At 44.4% G+C, this 20962-nt stretch overlaps 2 protein-coding genes across 2 annotated transcripts; both read left to right on the forward strand.

Annotated features, from left to right (window-relative positions):
• The first annotated feature begins 4955 nt into the window (after positions 1–4955).
• On the forward strand, positions 4956–14768 carry Sytbeta (Synaptotagmin beta). The gene is given in 12 exon segments (XM_089595111.1): positions 4956–5060; positions 5307–5559; positions 9903–9960; positions 10410–10537; positions 10583–10677; positions 12049–12214; positions 12290–12361; positions 12915–12919; positions 13361–13456; positions 13539–13812; positions 13885–14337; positions 14517–14768. Coding segments are annotated over 12 exon segments (1890 nt in total). The 5' UTR covers positions 4956–4977; the 3' UTR covers positions 14724–14768.
• A 4502-nt stretch (positions 14769–19270) lies between these two features.
• On the forward strand, positions 19271–20631 carry ND-PDSW (NADH dehydrogenase (ubiquinone) PDSW subunit). The gene is made up of 4 exons (XM_014350239.2): positions 19271–19570; positions 19760–19895; positions 19966–20108; positions 20205–20631. The coding sequence occupies exons 1-4, from the start codon at positions 19486–19488 to the stop codon at positions 20480–20482; spliced, it is 642 nt and encodes a 213-aa protein (XP_014205725.1). The 5' UTR covers positions 19271–19485; the 3' UTR covers positions 20483–20631.
• The last annotated feature ends 331 nt before the right edge of the window (positions 20632–20962 follow it).

A 20962-nucleotide genomic window follows, 5' to 3' on the forward strand; every position in this document is an offset into this window, starting at 1 on the left:
AAACAAACTTCACCTATAAAAAAGCCAATAAAATCTTAACGCACAGTGCATAAATATACATATACGTATGTATCGAGACACACATAACTTTGAAATTACAACGAACCATCCATCAACTGTATAAGTATATTATACAAGTACATGAAAACTAGCCATCCCCGCGCTCTCATTTGCATGCCCATCCATACCAAGTATCCCACTCCCCGCCCCGAACTCTGTTCTCGTTAGCATTCATAGTCGGCTCTTCTTGCCCCGGCCGTCCGCCCGCGCCGTTACACATTATTCGTCACATCTCCATCCTCGATTATTGCCAGCGACGAACCTTCAAACGGCTCGTGAGAGGATGTGGCTACGAGCTGATGAGACGATGGTGGGGTTGCACGGAGGGAAAAAAATACACGTACATACGCCGTGGGGCACGAGCGAGGGCGATGTATAGGGGCTAATTAGGAGATACATCGGGTCGTCTTGGATCAATGTGCAGCTGAACGTGCCGTGATGCACAGGGGGGGTTGAAGCCGTAAGCGTCAAAGAGACGAGAAGTAAGAGGAGTCGGGGGGAGGGGGGGGGAAGAAAAAAGGTCCATTGTGCACGTAATATACCATGTTGCTCTGGCCCAGCAGGGAGGCTCGTGGGTGTACATATAGGCGTATCGGGCGCGGGGTGTAGCGCACACGCGGAGGCTGCGAGCCTGTAACAGCATCAGTACCTGTCTCCTTCGCCTCTTCCTGCGATTATCGATCTAGGCCTCCCACCTCCCCTCCGCTACCACGGCCTCGTTCTTTCTTCTACCCATTGTCTCTCTCTCTACACACCGTCCATATACCTGCACGTTCACGCGCTCGCGGGACACGTGCTCCCCTTCCCACTTTCCGCCACCTCGTTTCGTTTTTCGCGCCTAAAGCTGACTCTCGCTTTTTCCTCTCTCTCTCTCGCGACGACCACTCGGTCAGCAAGGCCACCCGACTGTCATTACCATTAACGCGACTGCAGCCTCGAGAGAGAGAGAGATACCTTTCACATGAACAATTCAATGGGACGCAAGTGTATCAACATGATTATTATAATATCATGTCCGTGTTTGTCGTGCATTGCAATAAAGTAAAACTACTGGCCTGGTTTGGGGGTGACTAGGGTGAAAGAGGGGCGGAGCAACAGTACAAAACGAGCACGTGCTTATCGTGTCCGCGCTAAAGTAGATACAGCCGAGACACTGGCGGACATCCATGTAGTGTCGGATCGTCCCCGGGAATATATCGTTGCGTTTGCCTCGAAATAGCTCGCGACTGCAAAACCCTCCCCCACGAAGGAGTTTACTCGTTGCGAGTGAAAAAAAAACAAATAAATAAATTAAAAAAGAGAGAAACTATTAAAAATAGACTTTTGGATGATTTTTACCTTGTGGCGAGTGCTGCTTACAGTCGTCCTCGATACCGTATTGTTGTTGTCGGCAACTACCCTTACACGGGTATATGTATCATACACAGAGACGAGGTAGAGCGCAAGTGTACGTGCACGTGGGAGGGGGTGGGGTGCGTGTGTGCGTAATAGCCGATCGATCGCTGCGTTTGTCGGCCACTGGTTCTTGGGGAGAAAAAACAAACAAACAAAAAAAAACACCGCACGTCTCACCAACGATGGGGATGTATCCTCGTTAATTCAGGGACGGTAGCTTGTTGGGCCAACGCTGTACTACGTCGACAACAGCAGAAGCAGGATAAGGAGGTTGGTATCATCGTATAGCCCACAAGGTGTGCAGCGACGCACTTGCACACACTCACGGACACACGCACGAGCGCGCGAGCTTACTCTCGGGGGGAGGCCGAGAAGGCTACTGAGGCCGAGGGTGGCTCTGCACCTCTGGCTGACTGCCCGTCTGTCTGGGGCTTCTGGAGCGCTGATGGCTGGACTGTGAAGGGGGAGAGGAACCCCAGCGCCACCTAACGGCGGGTGAAAACCACCCCCGCCTTTACCGCTCCTTGCACGTATATCGAGCTCGCGCGTTTTTTGTGTCCGACTACGGAATAAGTACGCCGAACAACGAGTGCGCGCAAAGATACGTTCCTTCTTCCTTTTTTTTTTTTTTTTTTTCTTTCTTTCTTTCGAAGTAGTACGAGCACGGGTATAGTCAGCCGGCACCGTTACGGCTTGAAAGAGAGGGTGCTTTGTCGTGCTGTTTTTTCGAGAAAGGGGTTGAATATTTCTTTGCCATTACCCCGTGGGGTTGTAAGATACATCTTTTTTGTTTTTTTTTTTTTTTTTGCGTCAACGATTGTCGGCCGAGAGGTGATAGCTAATGGGTCGATGACGGGGACGAACGAAATTGGGCGTCATCGGACAACAACAATCGACCATTACGTCGGCGGTATATTTCCTTTGTCCATGACGTTTCTACGCCCTTAGCGAGGAAAAACCAATCTGCTCTTAAAAAACGAACTCTCGCTATCAAAAAAAAAAAAAAAAAAAAAAAAAAAAAGAAATTCGATTCAAGTCGAGGGGAAAATTCAATCATCGCGCGCGTCTGCACGCCACATCAGCCAATTTCCCGTTCGATTCTCTTCCCAGCGCTAAGGGGGACGGAAAAAATTTAATTCTCTCGCAGCACCGCGGATATATAGCCTCTTAATAGCCCAAGCTGCGTTTTCCAGGAGGATACCGGGGGAAAATAAAAATATCACACCCGAGACGCGATCAAACGATTTTTGGCTCCGCGCGACCATGAATATCGCACCCAAGGCGGGAGGGGGGAGGGGGGGATTCTTCTTTTTTGTTCCAGAGAACTCTGTTTTGGGGGGGTGGGGCGGAAAGTCCCATTTTTCCCCCTGCGTCTCGAGAGTATCCGCTACCACGTACACCGGCTGTAACGAACTTTCGGAAAAATTAACGGACCTAGCCTGAATACCAATGCAGTCGAGCGTGGGTTCCCGCACGTGTAAGGCGCGCACAGGTAGTGCGCGGGTCCAAGGCAATTTCGGGAGTAACGAAAATCTTTCTTTTCCAGCTCAAGGGCTCGGCCTTTCCCCCCCGCCCACTTCGGCAAGGACGATTTTCGTGAAACTCATAATACACACCCACACCCAAGAGAACCGCGAGTCGTCCTCGCTTGGGGATCATGTTGAGATGTAAGCACCTTGACTCTGTTTCAAATGGAGAGAGAGAAAAAAAAAGAAAAGATTTTCCTTTTCCACCACATTTTCGGCGAATTTTCAACTGTTGGAGATACGTTTCGGGTGAGTCAAAGAAAACTCGTGACTTTCCGGCCATTACTTGCACGCAGAGGGAAAAAAGCCACAATGTGTCCACAACCCCGGAAGGACAACTATTTCACGTATTATTTGTATGAATGGAAATCGATTTGTTTACATGACGAAAAAAAAAAAAAAGTAATGGTAAACAAAACACGAACCGGTTGGATCCTTCATGCAATTGGCGTGTGTCAATAATCCATGAGTTTTCGGGAAGCACCCGCCGACGATAGGATCGGCAAACAAGCGTGGCTGAGCGACACAGATGGCCAGAGGCAACATCATCGTTTTTTATTCCACCAAAGCGCGTCATACCATGGAAAAGGAAAAAAACAGCTCCTGAGTGCACGGCTAATGGACCTGATGATTTTGCGCCCGCGATAGCGTTGGGAGGAAAAAAAAAACAACAGAGAATAACCAAAGAAGCAGGTGCACGACAGATTGTGTTTTTTTTTTTTTTGACGCAATGAAATTGGCTGTAGTTGTGTACCTACTTGCGCTATCGGAAGGTACGTGTGTGTGTACATCACAGAGTGGGTGGATCGAGATAGAGGCCGGGGAGATAAGGTACATAGAGAGCGTGGGCGGGCCGGGCGCGCTCTATCCTCCTTGTTGCAGCGCGAAGGAAGGGGTGTAGAGGTAAGCGATGTATATATATATTTTTTTTTTTTTTCCCTCCGTCTGTCACGGGCCTCGCGCCACTCTGGTAAGGGGGGGTAGCGGCGCGCGCCAAGATACACATTTGCGCCCGAGAGACGCGGGCACAGTCGCTCACCAACCACCCAGCCGGCTAGCCCCGATGGCACACCAGCCGCTGTATCGCACGGACGCTCTATCGCTTATCTTCTTCTTCTCCCCTTTTTCTTCTTCTTCCTTCCAATGACAACTGGTTGCGGTAATTAAAATCCACCTTCTCTTAATACATACGTATATAATATATACATTTTTTTTTTTTTTTTTTTTTTTTTAATTTTACACCGTCATTTTATCAACTTTGCAAAAAGTGACTGTTGATGTCTCACTCTCGATGTGATCAAATATACGTGCATGTGTGATCCATATCGGGAAAAAAAAAATGTAGCGAGGGGCTGTTGGACTGGCAACTCCACCAGTTTACAATATCGATCGGCCCGGCTTATCCCGGTAAACGGGCCGGGGAATTTACGAGGCCAGCTGTCCAACCCTTTCCATCCCTTGCTCTCCTGTTTTTGCCCTTTTGCAATCAAGCGCGCCTCTGCTCGCTCGAACATATGTTTGCTCGTTCCCTATATTATATCGGTGGCTCTCCAACTCCGCGCGCCCACGCACTTGATGTTTTTTTTTTTTCGGTCGTTTTTGCCATACCTATATTATATACGTTGCTTCTTTTTGTTAATTTTTTTACCTCTTTGTGATTTATCGGCGTTTGTACTCGCGCCGGGGACGTAACTCGATTACACCCGCGAGCGCCGCTTCATTGCTCGCCGGCAAGCCATCCGAGTCGTTTACATATATGTATATATACTTTGATTCCACACATACGTATTGTTTGATATTAACATCGCGCCACGGGATATCCTTAAAAATAATAACCAAAGTTGTTAATCGAATTGCAGTGGAAGTAATAAAGAAGAAAGAGGTGGTCATGGCTGGTACGAGCCGGCGTCGAGTGAATGGGCTGCAATTGAGGCGCCAGACGAAAGTGCCATTTATACCGGAGCTATAAATAAACAAGCAATCAAAGGAAGGAAGGATGATGGTCTCGTCGGCCGTGCTGGGGGCGGCAGCCGGGACGGGCCTTGCCCTCGTCATAGCCGTCACGATTGTCGTTTACAGGTGAGAGGGAGATTACTTTTATTATTACGTGAGTTACCCCCTCCCTCACGTGCACGGATGAGCAGAGACTCGAATGGAATTGGTGCCGTGGGCGGCCGGAGACAAGTGTTTGCCCACTTGATAGTTTTTTTTTTTTAGTTTTTCCGCGTCGTCCGAGATGGCATATCGGAAATAACGGCAGTCAAAGAGCATACGATACCCCGATTGGAAAAAAAAAAAAAAGTGACTGAAGTGGCGTGATTGCAGGTACTACACGGCCCAGGGCAAGGTGAAGAGCTGGAGCTCGCTGGACCGCTGGCCCGACCCGCCCAAGGCGCCCAGCCTCCTCGGTCACCACCCGTCCAGCCCGACGATCCTGCGCCAACAGCTGAGAACCGGCAGTGGTGCAGCCGCCGAGGGTAGACACGGGCAGACCGATCATCGGGACTTGGAGGCCTGCCACCTGCCCCTCGACTGCCACCGCAAGCCCCAGCCGTGCTACTACTCCGTCCAGAACACGGTAGGCGAGCCGAAGATTTTTTTTTTTTTTTTTTTTTTTTTGCTCGACGGCACGTATGCAGGGAACAATACAGAGCGGGTATAGAGAGTAGCCGGGCTGAATTTTTAATTCCTAATTAGCAGCGCCGAGGGGGAAATGATCGAGCTCTCTCTAATGGAGTGCCGCTTAATGCACGTGAGCTCTGATGTGTGGCTGAAAGGTACACAACTGGCTCGTCCTTGGACTATGACATTATTCGTTTTCGCGAATCGCGATTCTATGGCTATATGTGCTTACCTATTCCTGAAATGTGGGCAAATTTTGCATCGCTCTCCCGGTGCAACGGGATTATGTGCGAGCGATTCCACGAAGCGGTTTCATTGTTTTTTTTAGAAGTACCAATTACATTTTCTTTTTTTTTTTTCTTTTATTGGTTTGGATTTTTTTTTCCAATCTGATTATTTCATTTTTAATAGTCGTGCTGTCCCATGAAATAAGATCAGCATTGAGGGTTACATTTTTTATTTTCACTCTTCAAACAAGCTTTTCTAGTTTGAAAGCTCGATCGACATATTTTGTTCGCGAATTTTCATTTGTATTCAAAAAGCTGCAATTGGATCATTTTCCCTCAAATTTCCGTTAAAAATGTGAGTCATTGCAAAAAAGCGTGATATATTGTAACTTTGTCCAAGAATATATAGTTCATTGTTAAAACAAGAAGTTCAAGATACTATTAGACATCAATCGAGTTTTTCCGATGTGTATAACTCGTTAAGTTGAGAAAAAAGTTATTATTATTACGAGAATAATCAGCAAATCTCAAAGCGATCCAAAGTGTTAAACACACACACACACCACAACGTCTCTAAATTTTGTATGAAATATATTCAAAAGTCGGCGATGGATGACTTTTCGTGGAATCGCTCGTACAAGCTGTGAAACAATGTTTTCCGATTCGCTGCTGATCAAAATATTGTTCTCTGAAATTCAGCCAAAGGTAAACCAGGATGCTTTGTATTGTATAGTTACGCAAATTCCCGAAATATACTACTGTTCATACGAAACGCATACTCTACATTCCCTGAAAACATATACTTAGCTACACTGTGTGTTTCCGTGTATGATATTGTATGCCATACCCAAAAACTAAAAAATCTTGCAACAACAACAACAACAACAGAGGGTGCCCGTCCGTCGGTAACGCGAAGCTCTACCGTTCGAAGTTACATAGGGATATGATTCTCTCCTGCGCGGGTAACAGCTCGTCCGACCAAAGCCGGCTTTTTCTACTTGCCGAGACATACCCGATATTTCTCCCCGTTTACCTTATCGATCAATATATTTTCAACTCGTTCTAGTCATGGTTGAAAAAAAAAAAAAAAAAAAAAAAAAAACACATCCAAACCGTGTGGTTGCGGGTCGTATTTGAACTCGGTACACCTATATACACTCTGGCCATATAAGACAAAGGGGAAGGAAAAAAAAGTGACGCGGCAACTCTCGGCTCTGTATTACCTCAGTGCCGAGCAAAAAAAAAAAAAAAAATCAAAGTCACGGGACCAAAAAATGCCAAACACGACCGTTGTCCCGATGCACGTACACGCGAGCGCTTCAGGTGCGGACAAGGTGGGAGCAACGAACGTGTCCGCGGCGTCGCGCACGTATATATATGCGCGAGAGGGACAACGGAGGGATGGATTATTTTTCGGAGGAGAACTTGTTGCGGTGCGAAAAGGGAGAGGGTCACGCGTCGGAGGACGAGTCGGTCTGATCGATAAAGCCCGCAAGTTGCCCTCCACCCTCCCCTTTCTTTATTCCTTAAACCTTTTTTTTTACACTTTTCACTCGCCCCTCCCCCCCGAAAGTCTCTGGACAATCTCCAAGAGAAAAAAAAAAAAAAAAAAAAGGCCAATCATCCCTGCCACCCCTGATTACATCCGATTTCAGCCCGTATGGCGGCAGCAATTAAGGTCAAAGATAACACACGCCCGTACGGATAATCATCGGCTACGGGAGCTGTAATATATACATATACCTACCAATCACGCGTACGTATATTATATACACACGGAGGGTGTGGCCCTTGGAGCGGTAATTGCCACCGACACCCTCTCTCGGAGCTGCCCTCGTTTGACCTACTTTGGCCGAGCACTGACGGTGGTGGTTCAAGGTCCTTGAAATTGAAAAGTGTAAAGGAAGAAGCACGGGGACCGATCGGCACAGGGCTTTCCCCCACCCCCCTCCCCAAACGGTTATAAAGAGAGAGGCGAGACCTGTTGCGGCGCACGCATCGGCCAGCGGCGGCGTCGAGGGAGGACGCGGAGCGCACGCCTTCGTCGCGCTCAGTCGGCTTGCACGCACCCACTTGTCGAGACAGGGAGGAGGATAAAGAGAAAAAAAAAAAGAAAAAAAACAACCTCGGCCACGGGATTATTAAACGTACGCAGTGCGCGTTCAACATACGTATATACATAGATGTGTGCGCGCGAGTGGGTGAGGGAGGCTGGTTGGTAGAGAGCTGCGGTAGACGGGAGGGAGGGGGGGTGGTGGCGAGGGACGGTTGTGACCCTGGTTTTGGAGGCGGTGAGGTGCGCCAAGGTGACGGACAAGCTGTCCGAGGTGTTTGGGGATGTGCTCGAGCTAGCCTGCGGACAGCCAGCCGCCGGCTCCTCCCAGGAGGTCGCGGCTGGCTCAACGACTAGCGTGTCGGCGAGCAGCAGGATCGGGGCGATCACGGGCGTGGCGATCATCAGGGGCAGGTGGACCCAGCGCCAGGCCAAAAACCAACCCTCGTCCACCTCGTCCTCGATCGTCCAGGACAGCCAGGACAGCCTCGAGGTATTAACCACCCCAATCGCCCCTACAAGATAAAATACATATCGTACACCATGAGAGGCTCATCCCCTTCTTCCTTCTTTCTTCCCCCTTTTGGGAAGCGATCGAGGGGGGGAGGGTTCCAATAAGGCTTCTCAGGGACACGTCGAGAAAATCCATACAGGTGATGTGTATTCGGTTCTTTTTTCTTTTTTTTTTTTTTTTTTTTTTTTTTGTTCGTTTTGGGCGCGCGTGTGCAAATATATATATATACGTGTAAGTAAAAGTGCGGGGAGAGAGGGGAGCACCAGTTGCGCCCTGTCGCTCGCCGAGTTTATTACCGCTGGCTCGGGGTGCGCTTACTTTTTCCATCCCCCACCCGTCATCCACCCGTTATTATATACCGAAATTTCAAAATCTACAAGTCGTTCGTTGTGGGTATGTATGTGTCTTTCCATACCGATCAGCCTCGACTTGTCTTTTTTTTTTTTTTTTTTTTTCCTCCCCCGCGCCAGAGAGTCGACATGGTACTCGCGACCCATTAATTATTCGTTAAAACGCGAGCGCACGGGAATCGGGTTAATATGCACTCTCAGCGGGTGCGTAATCAGGCGGATGTACATACCCCTCGCGTCTCTCTACCGCGTTTGTACCAAAACTTTTGGAAATGCGCGAACGAGCAGCTCATTTACATTACACAATTTTTTACGCAATTTTCGAAAGGTTGAAAGGTTTTTTATTTAGAAAAAAAAAAAAAAAGACACGCATTTAATTTTAACGATACCGCAAACAACAACGTCCATACGATAACGCGTACGCAAAGAGGGGCTGGGGGTGTATAGCCGGAGATAGAAAAAAGCGCGAGAGCGCCTCCCCTCCGGTGATACTTGGACTTTAGAGAGGCACCCTCGAGAACTCCCACTTTGAGCGATCCCATCTCACGCGTATCCCTCGAAGCACATTTATTTTATTTTATTTTTTTCTCTCTTTCTCTCTCTCTCTCTCTCGAGAGAGAGAGAGGATTTGACGATACGTGTATACGCAAGCCAGTGACTTTTGTAGGTCAACCCGTGTGCGGTTATTATGTTCATCAACCCCCAGCCTTTTTGCTTCTTGGCTTTGGCGGTGGATGACTCGAGGGGCGAGGGATTGTAAGAAACAAAAGGCTCCCTGGGGGAGAGAGCTGCTCGCGTACACGATGGAAGGGATCGATGCCTTTTAAAGAATTATTACGAAATGAATATAGTTATGAGGGGAAAAAAAGGAGGCTATCGTGCGTGAGTTTTAATTATTCAGGGAGGGAAACGAGCACAACCGCTCGATAATTCACCGTTGGCTCGCGATGCACCTCCTGCAAAACTCATCCCTGGTAGAGTAACATGGATGTCAGGGGTGAGGGGGGGATAAGCATCTTTTACGCCAAGAGGTACAATGTACTTGTTGCCGTTTGAACTCGCGCTTCACCGTGTAGCGTCACACGACAACCTTCCTCCGGTTGTTTATCATTATTTCACAACTTTTTTTTGTTTTCTTTTTTTACGCTTTTGCAGGAGTTCAACGCGACCAGGGAACACCATGCCGTGCAGCCCACCTCGTCGACTGATTCAGGCAAGTACAATTCATGAGATGAAAAAAGAAAAAATTATGTTTGCCACCTCATATTGGATCCTCGTCCCGTAAACCCTGTACTCGCATTACTCGGACCAGCATCACACGAAGAGGCTGCAGGTGACCTCGAGCTCACCTTGAAACATTAGTCTCAAGAGATGATGATGATGATTGTATGTGTACATGCGAGGTGATTGATAATAAATAAACTTATTGGTTCAAAGAGCCAATAGATTCCTCGTATATACGTTGTGCATCATATCTGAGCGGGAGAGCAGATGTTCTTGTCAAAGTTATTGCTATTTGGGTATATAAAAAGTGTTTTCCGGCGCGTGAAATCTGAATTGGGGGAAAAATAAGGGATATGTCCAATGAGCCGCGTCGGTTCCTCGGTTGCCGCGGTGGCGCCCTGAATGGAAAAAATAGCGTTTGAAACACTGATATGGCAGGTGGTGGAGGGCAGCAGGGAAGCCGGCCGGGGAGCCGGATGGGCCTCGTCATGGGCAGGACGCTGACGAGCCTCTCGAGACAGGCGTCGACGAGCAGTGGCTCCCAGGAACAGCTGCCCCCCGCGTCGGCCGACCAACAGCCGCCGTACCAGCAGCAGCCCCTCCAACACCAGAGCTCGAGTCCCCAGATACGCACGTACGGGCCCGACGGACGCCACCACGAGGCCCTACACGCTGCCTCGTCCTACCCCCCCAGCCGGGGGTCCAGGTACATTATACCCACTTTTTTTTCCTCCTCCTCCTTATACACCCCCCCCCTACGTACAAGCGCAGCGTTGACTAATGGACCCCCCCGGAGCGGTGATCGATGGGTGTTTTTTTGTCCCGATGAAAGGAAGCCTTTTTGCTTTCGGCCCCCAATCAAGGGAGAGTGCTTTTCGTTACGAATTCAGTTGCGGTTTGTTTTGTTTGCCTCTTCACGCGACGAGGGACGGGGGGGGGGACGCGTATTTGTGTATATACAAAGTGTATATACGATAGTGTGTATTTTTTTGATTCAAAACAATGCTGTGTATTTTTCATCGTAAAACCAAAATCGCCGCGTCTCGAGGAAAGGGGTGTATCTCAGGGGGATGGTCCTTCGTCACGCGTTGTACACCCGCATCATGAGCTTTATAGGGGCACGGGGGGGTGGTTGTACAATGTGTGTGTGTATATACACCAGCATCAGGAAATTGAAAGCCAATTGGGGTCGCGCTCATCTATTATGTTACCCCCTCCCCCGTACCTCATCCGTTGTATGATATAATACGTGTCCGTCTCTCGTCCACTACATTTGTATAATATACACACGTATAGGTATTTTTTGTTTGCATCACCGTATAGTCGCGCGTCTCTTGGAAATTGTTATTCCTATAATATATACGCGGAGCCCAGGGGGACGTTTCCAAACATCGCGTGCGCGGCCTATTTCCACCCCCCTACCCTTCCCTTGTCGTATAGGGATTATCTTTGGTTTGGAAAAATATTTTTCCACGCGCGTGTGTGTGTGGGTGGCCGACGTAAATTTACGTGTTGGGCTGTCGATCGGCGATCGATCTTTGATGGGCCAAGGGGATGTGGCCGTGTGTTATGTAAAAGCCGTACATCTGGCCGGTCGGTTTAATGCTTTTAATCAAATTACCGAGCCAAATCAGGTGTGTATTGGCCGACGATCGAAATAATATAAGCCGACGGTGATGCGATACCCCGTCCATTGTTCATTTCTTCTTCTACTCGGCTTGACTCTCCCTCTCTCTCTCGAGATATACAATACGCACGGAAACGTGTACAACAACATTGGGGATAATTTTTCCAATATCCGTTTCCTCTCGTTAAAAATATCCATGACCTCGTGAAATCGGCCCCCCACCCCACCCGTTCGCGTCTCTCTTGGTGGTGCATTTTAATTACACGCGTAACACGAACCACCGCCTGCAGCGACTATATCAATACGTGCACGCGCGCACAGACTTTGACAGTATATAGTTGGGCAAGAGCAATTATATTCCCTGTATGTTTGATCAAAACCCCAAGTGAACCCTGAGGTAAAAAGGAATCACCTGCAGTCTGAAAAAGTATGGAAAACCAAAAAAAACAGGTCACCATCGCCAGTGCGAGCAGCTTCGTTGGACGCCCGGAGCAGTCCAAGCCCCCTCGTCCTGACGTCCGGTCAGTCGAGCGGTGGTTCCCTGTGTTCCCTGGCAGGGTCCTCGCAGCTGCAGGCCATCACCCACCACCAGCAGTCCTGCGGCGGCCCCTCCCCGGCTCACCACCACTCGCCGAAGCAGCCGTCCTCCTCGTCGTCGTCGTCGTCCTCGGGGGTCGCCCACCAGCATCAGCCCGCATCGCCTGGACGCTGCCTGTCGCCCCTACTCATACCCCCGCCCCGCGCCTCGTTCTCACTTGGGTGCGTTGCTTTCCTTCCCACTGTTGGCTGATGACTCTCGCGTCTCTCCTTCACATATACATACAATTCTTTCCATCCACATACACATCCGTGTGTACATGTTATATGTACTTACCACCGTCTTTTTTTTGGCTCACCGCTTCTCAAGGGATGGCAAGCTATAGGACACTGCAGGATTTCCCGTTGAATTGTTTGGGGGTTTACGTACCGACAGAAGGAGGATTTTTTTTTTTTTTTTCTTTCAAACAATATTTTGGCTGTGGAGGAATATCTTGCCATCCCTGCCTTCTCGTACGTTAGCGTATAGCCGATCTTTCTCTGCCCCCCCCCCCCCCTATCCTCTCTGGCCCTTTTGCCTCTTTTTTCTTACTCTTGTGATGGTTGTATATTTACGATGATGTGCTCATGATCTGTTTTTTTTTTTTTTTCTTCTTCTTCTTCTTCTTCTTCTCTGTGCACATATACATACATATATATACGTTTGTTTCTTCATTGCCTGCCCGATGCTATATACTTGGATATTTTCTTTCTCTTTGGTGTTTCGCTGACCACATCAGTCGCAGTGCCGATCGCTTGGATGGGCTGACTATACCGAGATTTACGTATACCGATCTGCACCCGATTGGCACTTTTTAAACGTAACTTTTGAATTTCTTTCTTTTTTTTCGACGAAGCAGCTGTAGTAGAACGAGCCGCGTATGGTCAGACAGGTCAAAAGGTATATTAAAAAAAAAACCCGCAAAACGAGTGCTCGAGGTAATGTAGCTGTCCATCCTCGGTCTTCTTGATCTTTCGACCCACTTCTCTCTTTCTCTCTAGTTCTCTGACTGTTGAAATGGAAACAAAACAAAGCATACACCAACAACTCCATACCATATGGATGTACTCAATGTCTATATACGTATATACACGTATACCCGAAAAAACGATGGACAAAGGATTTTTCTTTCGCGTGTGTAAGCGCGTATGGGTGATGGGTAAATGTGTGTGCTTTCAGCGACAGCGGCTCGGGACCGCCGGCCTCCCCACTGGGCGCCCTCCAACCGGACCTCTACCGCAGCAGGGCCGAGCCCATCATCCTGCCCAGCAGCTCGCGACGGTGAGTTTACCGAGAGGGAGGGGGGTTCACTCGATCATAGAGTTTGTTTGTTTTTTTTTATAATGAGAAAAAACACCCACAGTAGCGGCAAATCCCTCGGTCGGCTGCACCTGCGGCTCAGCTACGACTACGACAAGTCGGACCTCGACGTCTACCTGATAAAGGGCGAGAACATACCGAGCAGCGACCACGGGGGCTTCAACGACCCCTACATCAAGCTCACCCTCAGCCCGGAGGTGGACGCCCGCAAACGCCAGACGCCCGTCTGGAGCCACGAGCCCAATCCCCACTTTGACCAGCACTTCAAGTTCCCCGTCAGCCACGACGAGCTGCAGGACAAGACCCTCATCGTCCAGGTATACATATATACCATACACCGTGTGATGATGGACACATATACTTACGATGGACAAAAACAAAACAAAAAGGTGCTGGACTTTGACCGGACCTCGCGGAACGACATGTTCGGCTCGGTGCGGGTGATCCTGGACGAGCTGAACCTCACGTCGTCGACCTCGCCGGTGGAGATAGTGGGCGACATAAGCCGGGAGCGCAAGCCACCCGAGGAGACCCAGGAGGTCCTTATATCCCTGTCGTACCTGCCCTCGGCCCAACGGCTGACCCTCGTCGTTCACAGGGCGAGGAATCTGTTTCCGGGCCCGGGCAGGGACACCCTCGATCCGTTCGTCAAGGTCGGCTTGTTGAGCAACGACAGGCGCGTCAAGAAGAAAAAAACGGCCGTGTGCAAGGCCACGAGGTCACCCGCCTGGGACGAGGCCATGTCGTTCAACGTGCCCACCTCGGCCCTCGGCTCGTCCGCCATCGAGGTGCGTCCACTATTTCTTTTCTCTTTTTTTTAGGTGCAGTGTGTGTGTGTGTGTGTCAGTCAGTCACTTTGCTACATCATCATCTTACTACTTGTACTCGTACATGAATGAATAGGTAAGTAAAACAGTTACAAATAATTCATCGTACGTCCAACAGGTGGAACTTGACTGATCTTGAATTTTTCTTTATAATAATTTTGTTGTCTTGTGTACTTGTGTATTGCATTGAGAAGAACAAATCGCTGGATTTCCAGATATGCGTGGTGGACTCGAGCAGCGAGGCTGCGGGTAACGACGCGATCATAGGCACGTGCATAATAGGCCCCGGTATAGGCACGACCTCCAACTACGACAACGCCCCGAACCCGAGTCGTGAACACTGGCTGGTCATGGCCAACTCGCCCAGGCAGACCATCTCCAAGTGGCACGTACTGCACTGAACCGATTATATTCCCCCACCTCTGCTTGATTGTCGTAAATATATATACATATATAAATACCCTCCGCCCATGGTGTAAGCCGTGAGATGACGAAGCAACAATCACTTTTCTATCAGCATATACATATACGTATGAATATTACATTTTTATCACATTTTCGCTCTCAGTAGACAATTTTCGATTATAGACAATGCGTGTGTCTCCCCTTTTTTCCCCAAACGCAAGAACGATCGAGTACACAACACCTGTTTGTCATTTGCTGAAAAAATTTTATAAATGGGCTAAAAATACAAATATATATAAAATGTAACGTTTGGTGTGCATGGAAATTTGTGTCGAGGAAGATCGAGGCACTAAAAACAAAACAAAAAATGTTAAAGGCAGGTACAAAAACATCGTACCACTGTCGATTGATTTTAGCTTCAACCCCTTCCTCTGCCGAGTGCAGGGAGAGTCGCAACCTCGTATTTGAAATATACTATACAATCGCGCACTAGCGGGCAAATTTTTTCAATGCTATATAGTGCACAATGTTTTTTAACCGGAAAGGGCAAAGGAATATTTAAAAAATGCCACTCGTGCGCTTCTCTATACGAATAAAATTTTTCTGTCGCACAAGTAGATTGCAAGATCGTATTATACCTACTTATATACATACGTATGTTGTATATAGGCCGTAAGGAAAACGCAAGACTTTTTTCAAATTCATATATATATATACACGCAACTTTTATCGTCCGTTTGCACACGTACTTTTTTGTTTTTCTCCTTCTCGTTAGACGAGGAGGGAAAATTTTGTGTAAAATTTGAAAATGATGATAAATAAAAATGTTTCGCTGGACTGACACACCTTTTTAGAATTTGTTCTACATATGATCCCAAGGTGGTATGAAAAAAAAAAATTATTATTATAAATGAAATAACGGTGATAATACGGAAAATTGTTGTATAATGCACTTGTGGCCTACATAATGACATAAATATTATATATTATACACTTACACCCTCGTCGCCTACTTTTATGATCAACAATAACAACAACAACAAAAAAAAAACTTACGTCTGTGTCTAGCATTCCGAGGACTTCTCGACTATAAATTAAAAAAAAGAGCCATTATAGATCAAATTCTAATAGATGTCAACGTGTACAATACATATTTATTTGTTTGTATAAAAACTTGAATGTTTACAGGCATTACATGTTTAAAGTTCAAAACTGCATTTTTCCACTGTGACAAAGGTATGTAAATTATAAAGATATTGTTTAAGGCGTGAGTGCCATTTTGAATTGATATATATTACCTAGGGAGGTTCACGAGTTTTCATAGAAAAAAAAAAAAAAAAAAAAAAAAAAAACCATCCAGTTCGTGTTTACTATTTAATTGTTGAAAGAAGGAAGTATGTTACATGATCCAATGGTCACTTTTTCATAACGTTAATGATAACCAAAAAAAATAAATAAAAAATAATAATTATAACGATTACAACAATAATTAAAAGTAATAAATCAGTTTGACAGAGCACTATGGCAGGTTGAATGATGAGAAGGGCAAAATAATAATAATAATGATACTAATAAAAATAATAAAATAAAAAAACGTTCCCACGATCGTGGGCGTGAGAACGTCGTCCAAAATTTACGCTTAAATATTATGATATACATAAATATATTATACATATATAAAAAAAAAAGAAGACAACCTTTTACCTCATACTATTTCTATATTGTTCTGCATTTTAAACGATACACATGCGTATATATGTATATTGTATAGCATAAGTGATTAATTAAAAAATGAATCAAATGTTATAAATGAATATATATATTTCTCTATACCTAAAGACAAAGACAAGGAATATACTTTTGTGTACATATACTTTTGTTAAAATGGTACAATATATTGTGCGTTAAAAAAGAAAAATCATCACAGAACAGAAACGATATACAAAAAAAAAAAAAAAAAGAGTTGAAAAATAAATAGAGCACAGTAAGCGAGAGATGATTTCGTGAATAAACTCATATGCCTTGAAAATATAAATATTTTTAAAAAAGGGTTCGAGGTGATTGTAAGCCAAAATTTATGAGTTGTCTCGAAAATTGTAAGCTCCGGCTATAAAAGTAAAGAGACAAAAATTTTCGAGCTCAATATTTGATTTTAATAAACCAAAGTTAGTCAGCCTCTAAATAAAAAATACCGTTTTTATAAAAAAAACAATTGGGAATATGTGAAAATTGACAACTCACAAATCTTTGAATCTAATCACCTTGAAACGTGTCTTATTTTTATTACACGCACAATTGAATAAAAAAAATTTTTTCCAACGTACCAACCACTTCTATAGAAGTATGGACTTTGTAATTTTTCATTATTTCCAATAAATCACCAATTACGTCACAAATCTTGGAATTTAACAAATATTTATGTATATGTCAAAATAAAAAAATTATATCAATGTAAACGAAGTACTAGCAAAATATAAGTGGCTTAGGGTAAGAAACAGAGGAAAGCTCATCACTTACCATCGACGCAATCATAATTGAGTATGTAATGTACAACATATTACGCTATGAATTAACTGCACAGTTAATTACGTACAATGCCTCGAGTAAAAAGAAAAAGTCCCTTGACAAAAAAAAAAAAAATTCTATGTTATTGTAATAATAAAAAAAAAAAGAGATATAATGTATTGAGTATATTTTCATGTCGTACAAACAATCGAGTCTCGCTTGCAGAGTAAAAACTGCAAGACGATGATTGCCTTGCTTTACAAATTATTAAAAAAAAAAAAAAAAAAAAAGAAAAAAATATATGATAAAAACTAAAAACAATAAAAAGAAAGATTTTAATTAAATGTTGAAAGTCGAGAAATTATAACAGAAAAACAGCGCAATCCGTCAAAAGAGAAAAAAGTAATTATATTTCATGAAAATATAAAAATCTATAACTATTATATATAATAATGTGATTAAAAAAAGAGGATGTGAGGAAATGGCAAAATTTAAAAGTAAAGTGTGAGCCTCGGACTTTGAAGGAAAATGACGTATATGTCTTTAGGTAGTGTTATGAAGGAGAAAAAAAGAATTTGAAAAGGATATTAGCTACGAGGTAAATAGGAATTATAAATATATATATTTCAAATTCAACAGATGATGTCAAAGTGTGTGTGATATGTGCATCAAACAAAAATTTTTCTCGTGGCATGTATGTATACGTGCAAACGGTGTACCTTTCATAATTGGCGCGAAATAAAGAGAAATGTGCAATTTCCATTTGATTGTGCAAATTTGAGTGTACACCAAATACTGTTGTTTAGTTTTTTTCGCACCCAAGTCTTAGATTTAATCATCCCTCGACGTCCCGTACAGACGTACGTTTTTGCGGAGAAATCGCATCATTTCAGTAATACTCGAGAAAAATTGACATGTTTTTTCGTTTTATTTTATATAACTATTTTTATTTTTCATTATTGTATTTTTTTTCTTGTTGTTTTCTTTTTCCTTTATTCTTTTTCAAGATCCTTGCGGTATTTTAAGTCAAACTTACCAAAAACATACATAGTATTAAACACAATTGTATTCGTTAGTTAAACTTAAGTACATTGCAATCATATATCATAGGTACTATATGTACTAATAATAAATTAATTAATTTTCTAACGAACCGAAATATTGATAAGAGAAAAACTGCATGGTAATACAGTTGTCCATTTTGACCAACTGATAGTTATGGAACAAACATATATATATATATATGTATATGTATATCGTACGTGTGTACGTATGTACATGTGTAACTGACTGTAACTGGCTAGCAGCGATTGTGAAATGTGAAATACACTGTGTTATACCATTCCGTTGTTTCAGTGGTATACGATTCCAACGTTCCTGTTATACCATTCCATAGTTCCTGTGTTATTGGGTTATTCCATTCCAACGTTCCTATGTCATGGGGCTACTGGGTTGTACCATTCTGACGTTCCTGTTACACCATTCCATCGTTCCTGTGTTGTAGGGTTACTGGATTATACTATTCCAACGTTCCTACTTTATTGGGTTATACTATTCCAACGTTCCTGTGTTATATACTATTCCGTTTATGAATTCCGCAATCGTCGCCAGCCAGTACGTTGCATACAATACAATACGTAAGACATAACCCAATAACAACGTTACAGCGCTACTGTCGATTTACTGGTATACGTGTTCCGCTATCTGGCCAGTAAAAAAGCAGACGACGTCGGTCTACACTTTTTCGTGAAATTTACTGACGTTCGGTCGTCTGCTTTGTTTTGATTATAATCCACTTATACATATACATACCTATATATTATCGTATACGATCAGAAAAAGTCACGAAAAAGTAAAAAGAGCAAGGAGACCGACGTTGTCTGCTTTTCTACTGGTGAGATTGCGGAACACATCACCAGTAAATCGACAGTAGCGCCCCCCATCACGCAACATTGTCACGTCGTAACTGTCTGGCGGCGATTGCGGAGTAATATAGATACTATAGATATATATACACCCGATACATCCAAATAAGAAAATACAGACGACAGACAGTGTGGTCTGCTGCAATTATCAGTCAAGAGGGAGGAATCGGAGCAAGGGTCCTAATATCGCACCTTGCGCTCCGATCCTTTCGAGCGACAAAAATCTAAGTAAACAACCGAGGAATATCATATACCCATGCAGCGCGCGAGTCCATGATATATCGTTTATTGTTGTTTAATCTACAACCAGCCGAGGGCCGCAACTGCAATGGAGAATAACCCAAGGAATCCTTTGATGCGCTTTATCATGTCCGTTTACGAAATGATCGACGGACCGGTGACTTTTTTCCGAGGTAAGCTCATACCGACGTGCACTTATTATCTAATCGTCGGCCCAGCAATGAACTCTTCTATTTTTTTACTTTCTTCGAGAGAGAGAGATAAAAAGCAACTGACGTTAGGTTAAGTTACATAGGAGCTAGCGCTTTACGTGGTTGATATATATGTTCGTTATTCGTTGAAATATTCATTGTACGTTGCAGAGAAAATCGTCGAGCCAAATCAACAACACTATCCTTACTACCACCAAAAGTTTCGCCGGGTGCCTACCATCGATGAGTGCGGCACCGATGATCCTATGTGTGAGTGGGAGGCTCAGCAACAGTTCGATAGGGACCAGTAAGCTGACCAAACGATGTTCATCTAATGACATGAGCTTCATTTGTCTACAGTACTTTGGCTTTTGCAGGATGGTTGACAACGAGATACTCAGTATCCTGAGACAGCGTCACGAGCACTGTGTCAATGAAGATAACGATCAAAGAGAGGGTCCCAAGTGTGAAGCCATCTACGAGTACTACAAGCAGGCTGAGGCTAACTGGTTTGGAAAGTGTACGTAATAGTATCTTAACGTTTTTCTCTATTGCTGTTGTTAAAATTCATTAGATTCCAATGTAAACCAAGGTTGTTTGATGATGGTTCTTGCAGATGGTGATCTTGGACCCACACCCAAGGTAACTGCAGCCTTCATGAAGCAGAAGCATCGCATGGTGTGGGAACGCAGACACGGCCCTATCGGCTCGGGCATGAATGAAGAGTTCATTGAAAAATTCCCTCTGCCAAAGGAGAACAAACATCTTGTTGGTAACTTTGACGAACCAAATTACCTTCAGACTTATAAAACAGAAGATGGCAAAGAAGTGTTCAAAAAATACAGACCCAGACCTTGCTTCCCATTGTACGAGGATGATGGATACTGGGATTAATCAAAGAAGTTACCTGTTGGGATTAGTTCATGTACAGTTTTCTCTTTAATAAATTAACATTATTACCAATATTACTCGTAATATCACTGCTGGGCTTTAGTTAGTAATAATAAATAAAAAAATTACCATTGTTTGCTTTCCGAACGAAATTTATCACTTTATTTGATTTTGTTTCATCTTTTTTTTTTTTTTTTTCCTATTGTACGATACAACGTATAAATATAAAAATATCTAATTTATCGCATTCAGTTTGTATTTTAATTAGTGATCCACATATTTTCTCTTTTTTGTTCGGCTCTTTGTGATTTCCATCAAATATTTTTTAATACACTTTGTTCATTGACTACAATCATCAAAAAATAAAAGATATTCTAACAAAATTTGTTATATGCAAGTAGCCGCCAGTATATTACAGTGAAGAACTTTTATCTCTTTATTATTTGATTGAAACGATAAAATTCGAGACTCAGCTACAAGTGG

The sequence above is a fragment of the Copidosoma floridanum genome, unplaced genomic scaffold (genome assembly GCF_036245765.1).
Source record: "Copidosoma floridanum isolate Cflo_tuat_1 unplaced genomic scaffold, Cflo_Japanese_pri ptg000025l, whole genome shotgun sequence".
NCBI lineage: Eukaryota > Metazoa > Arthropoda > Insecta > Hymenoptera > Encyrtidae > Copidosoma > Copidosoma floridanum.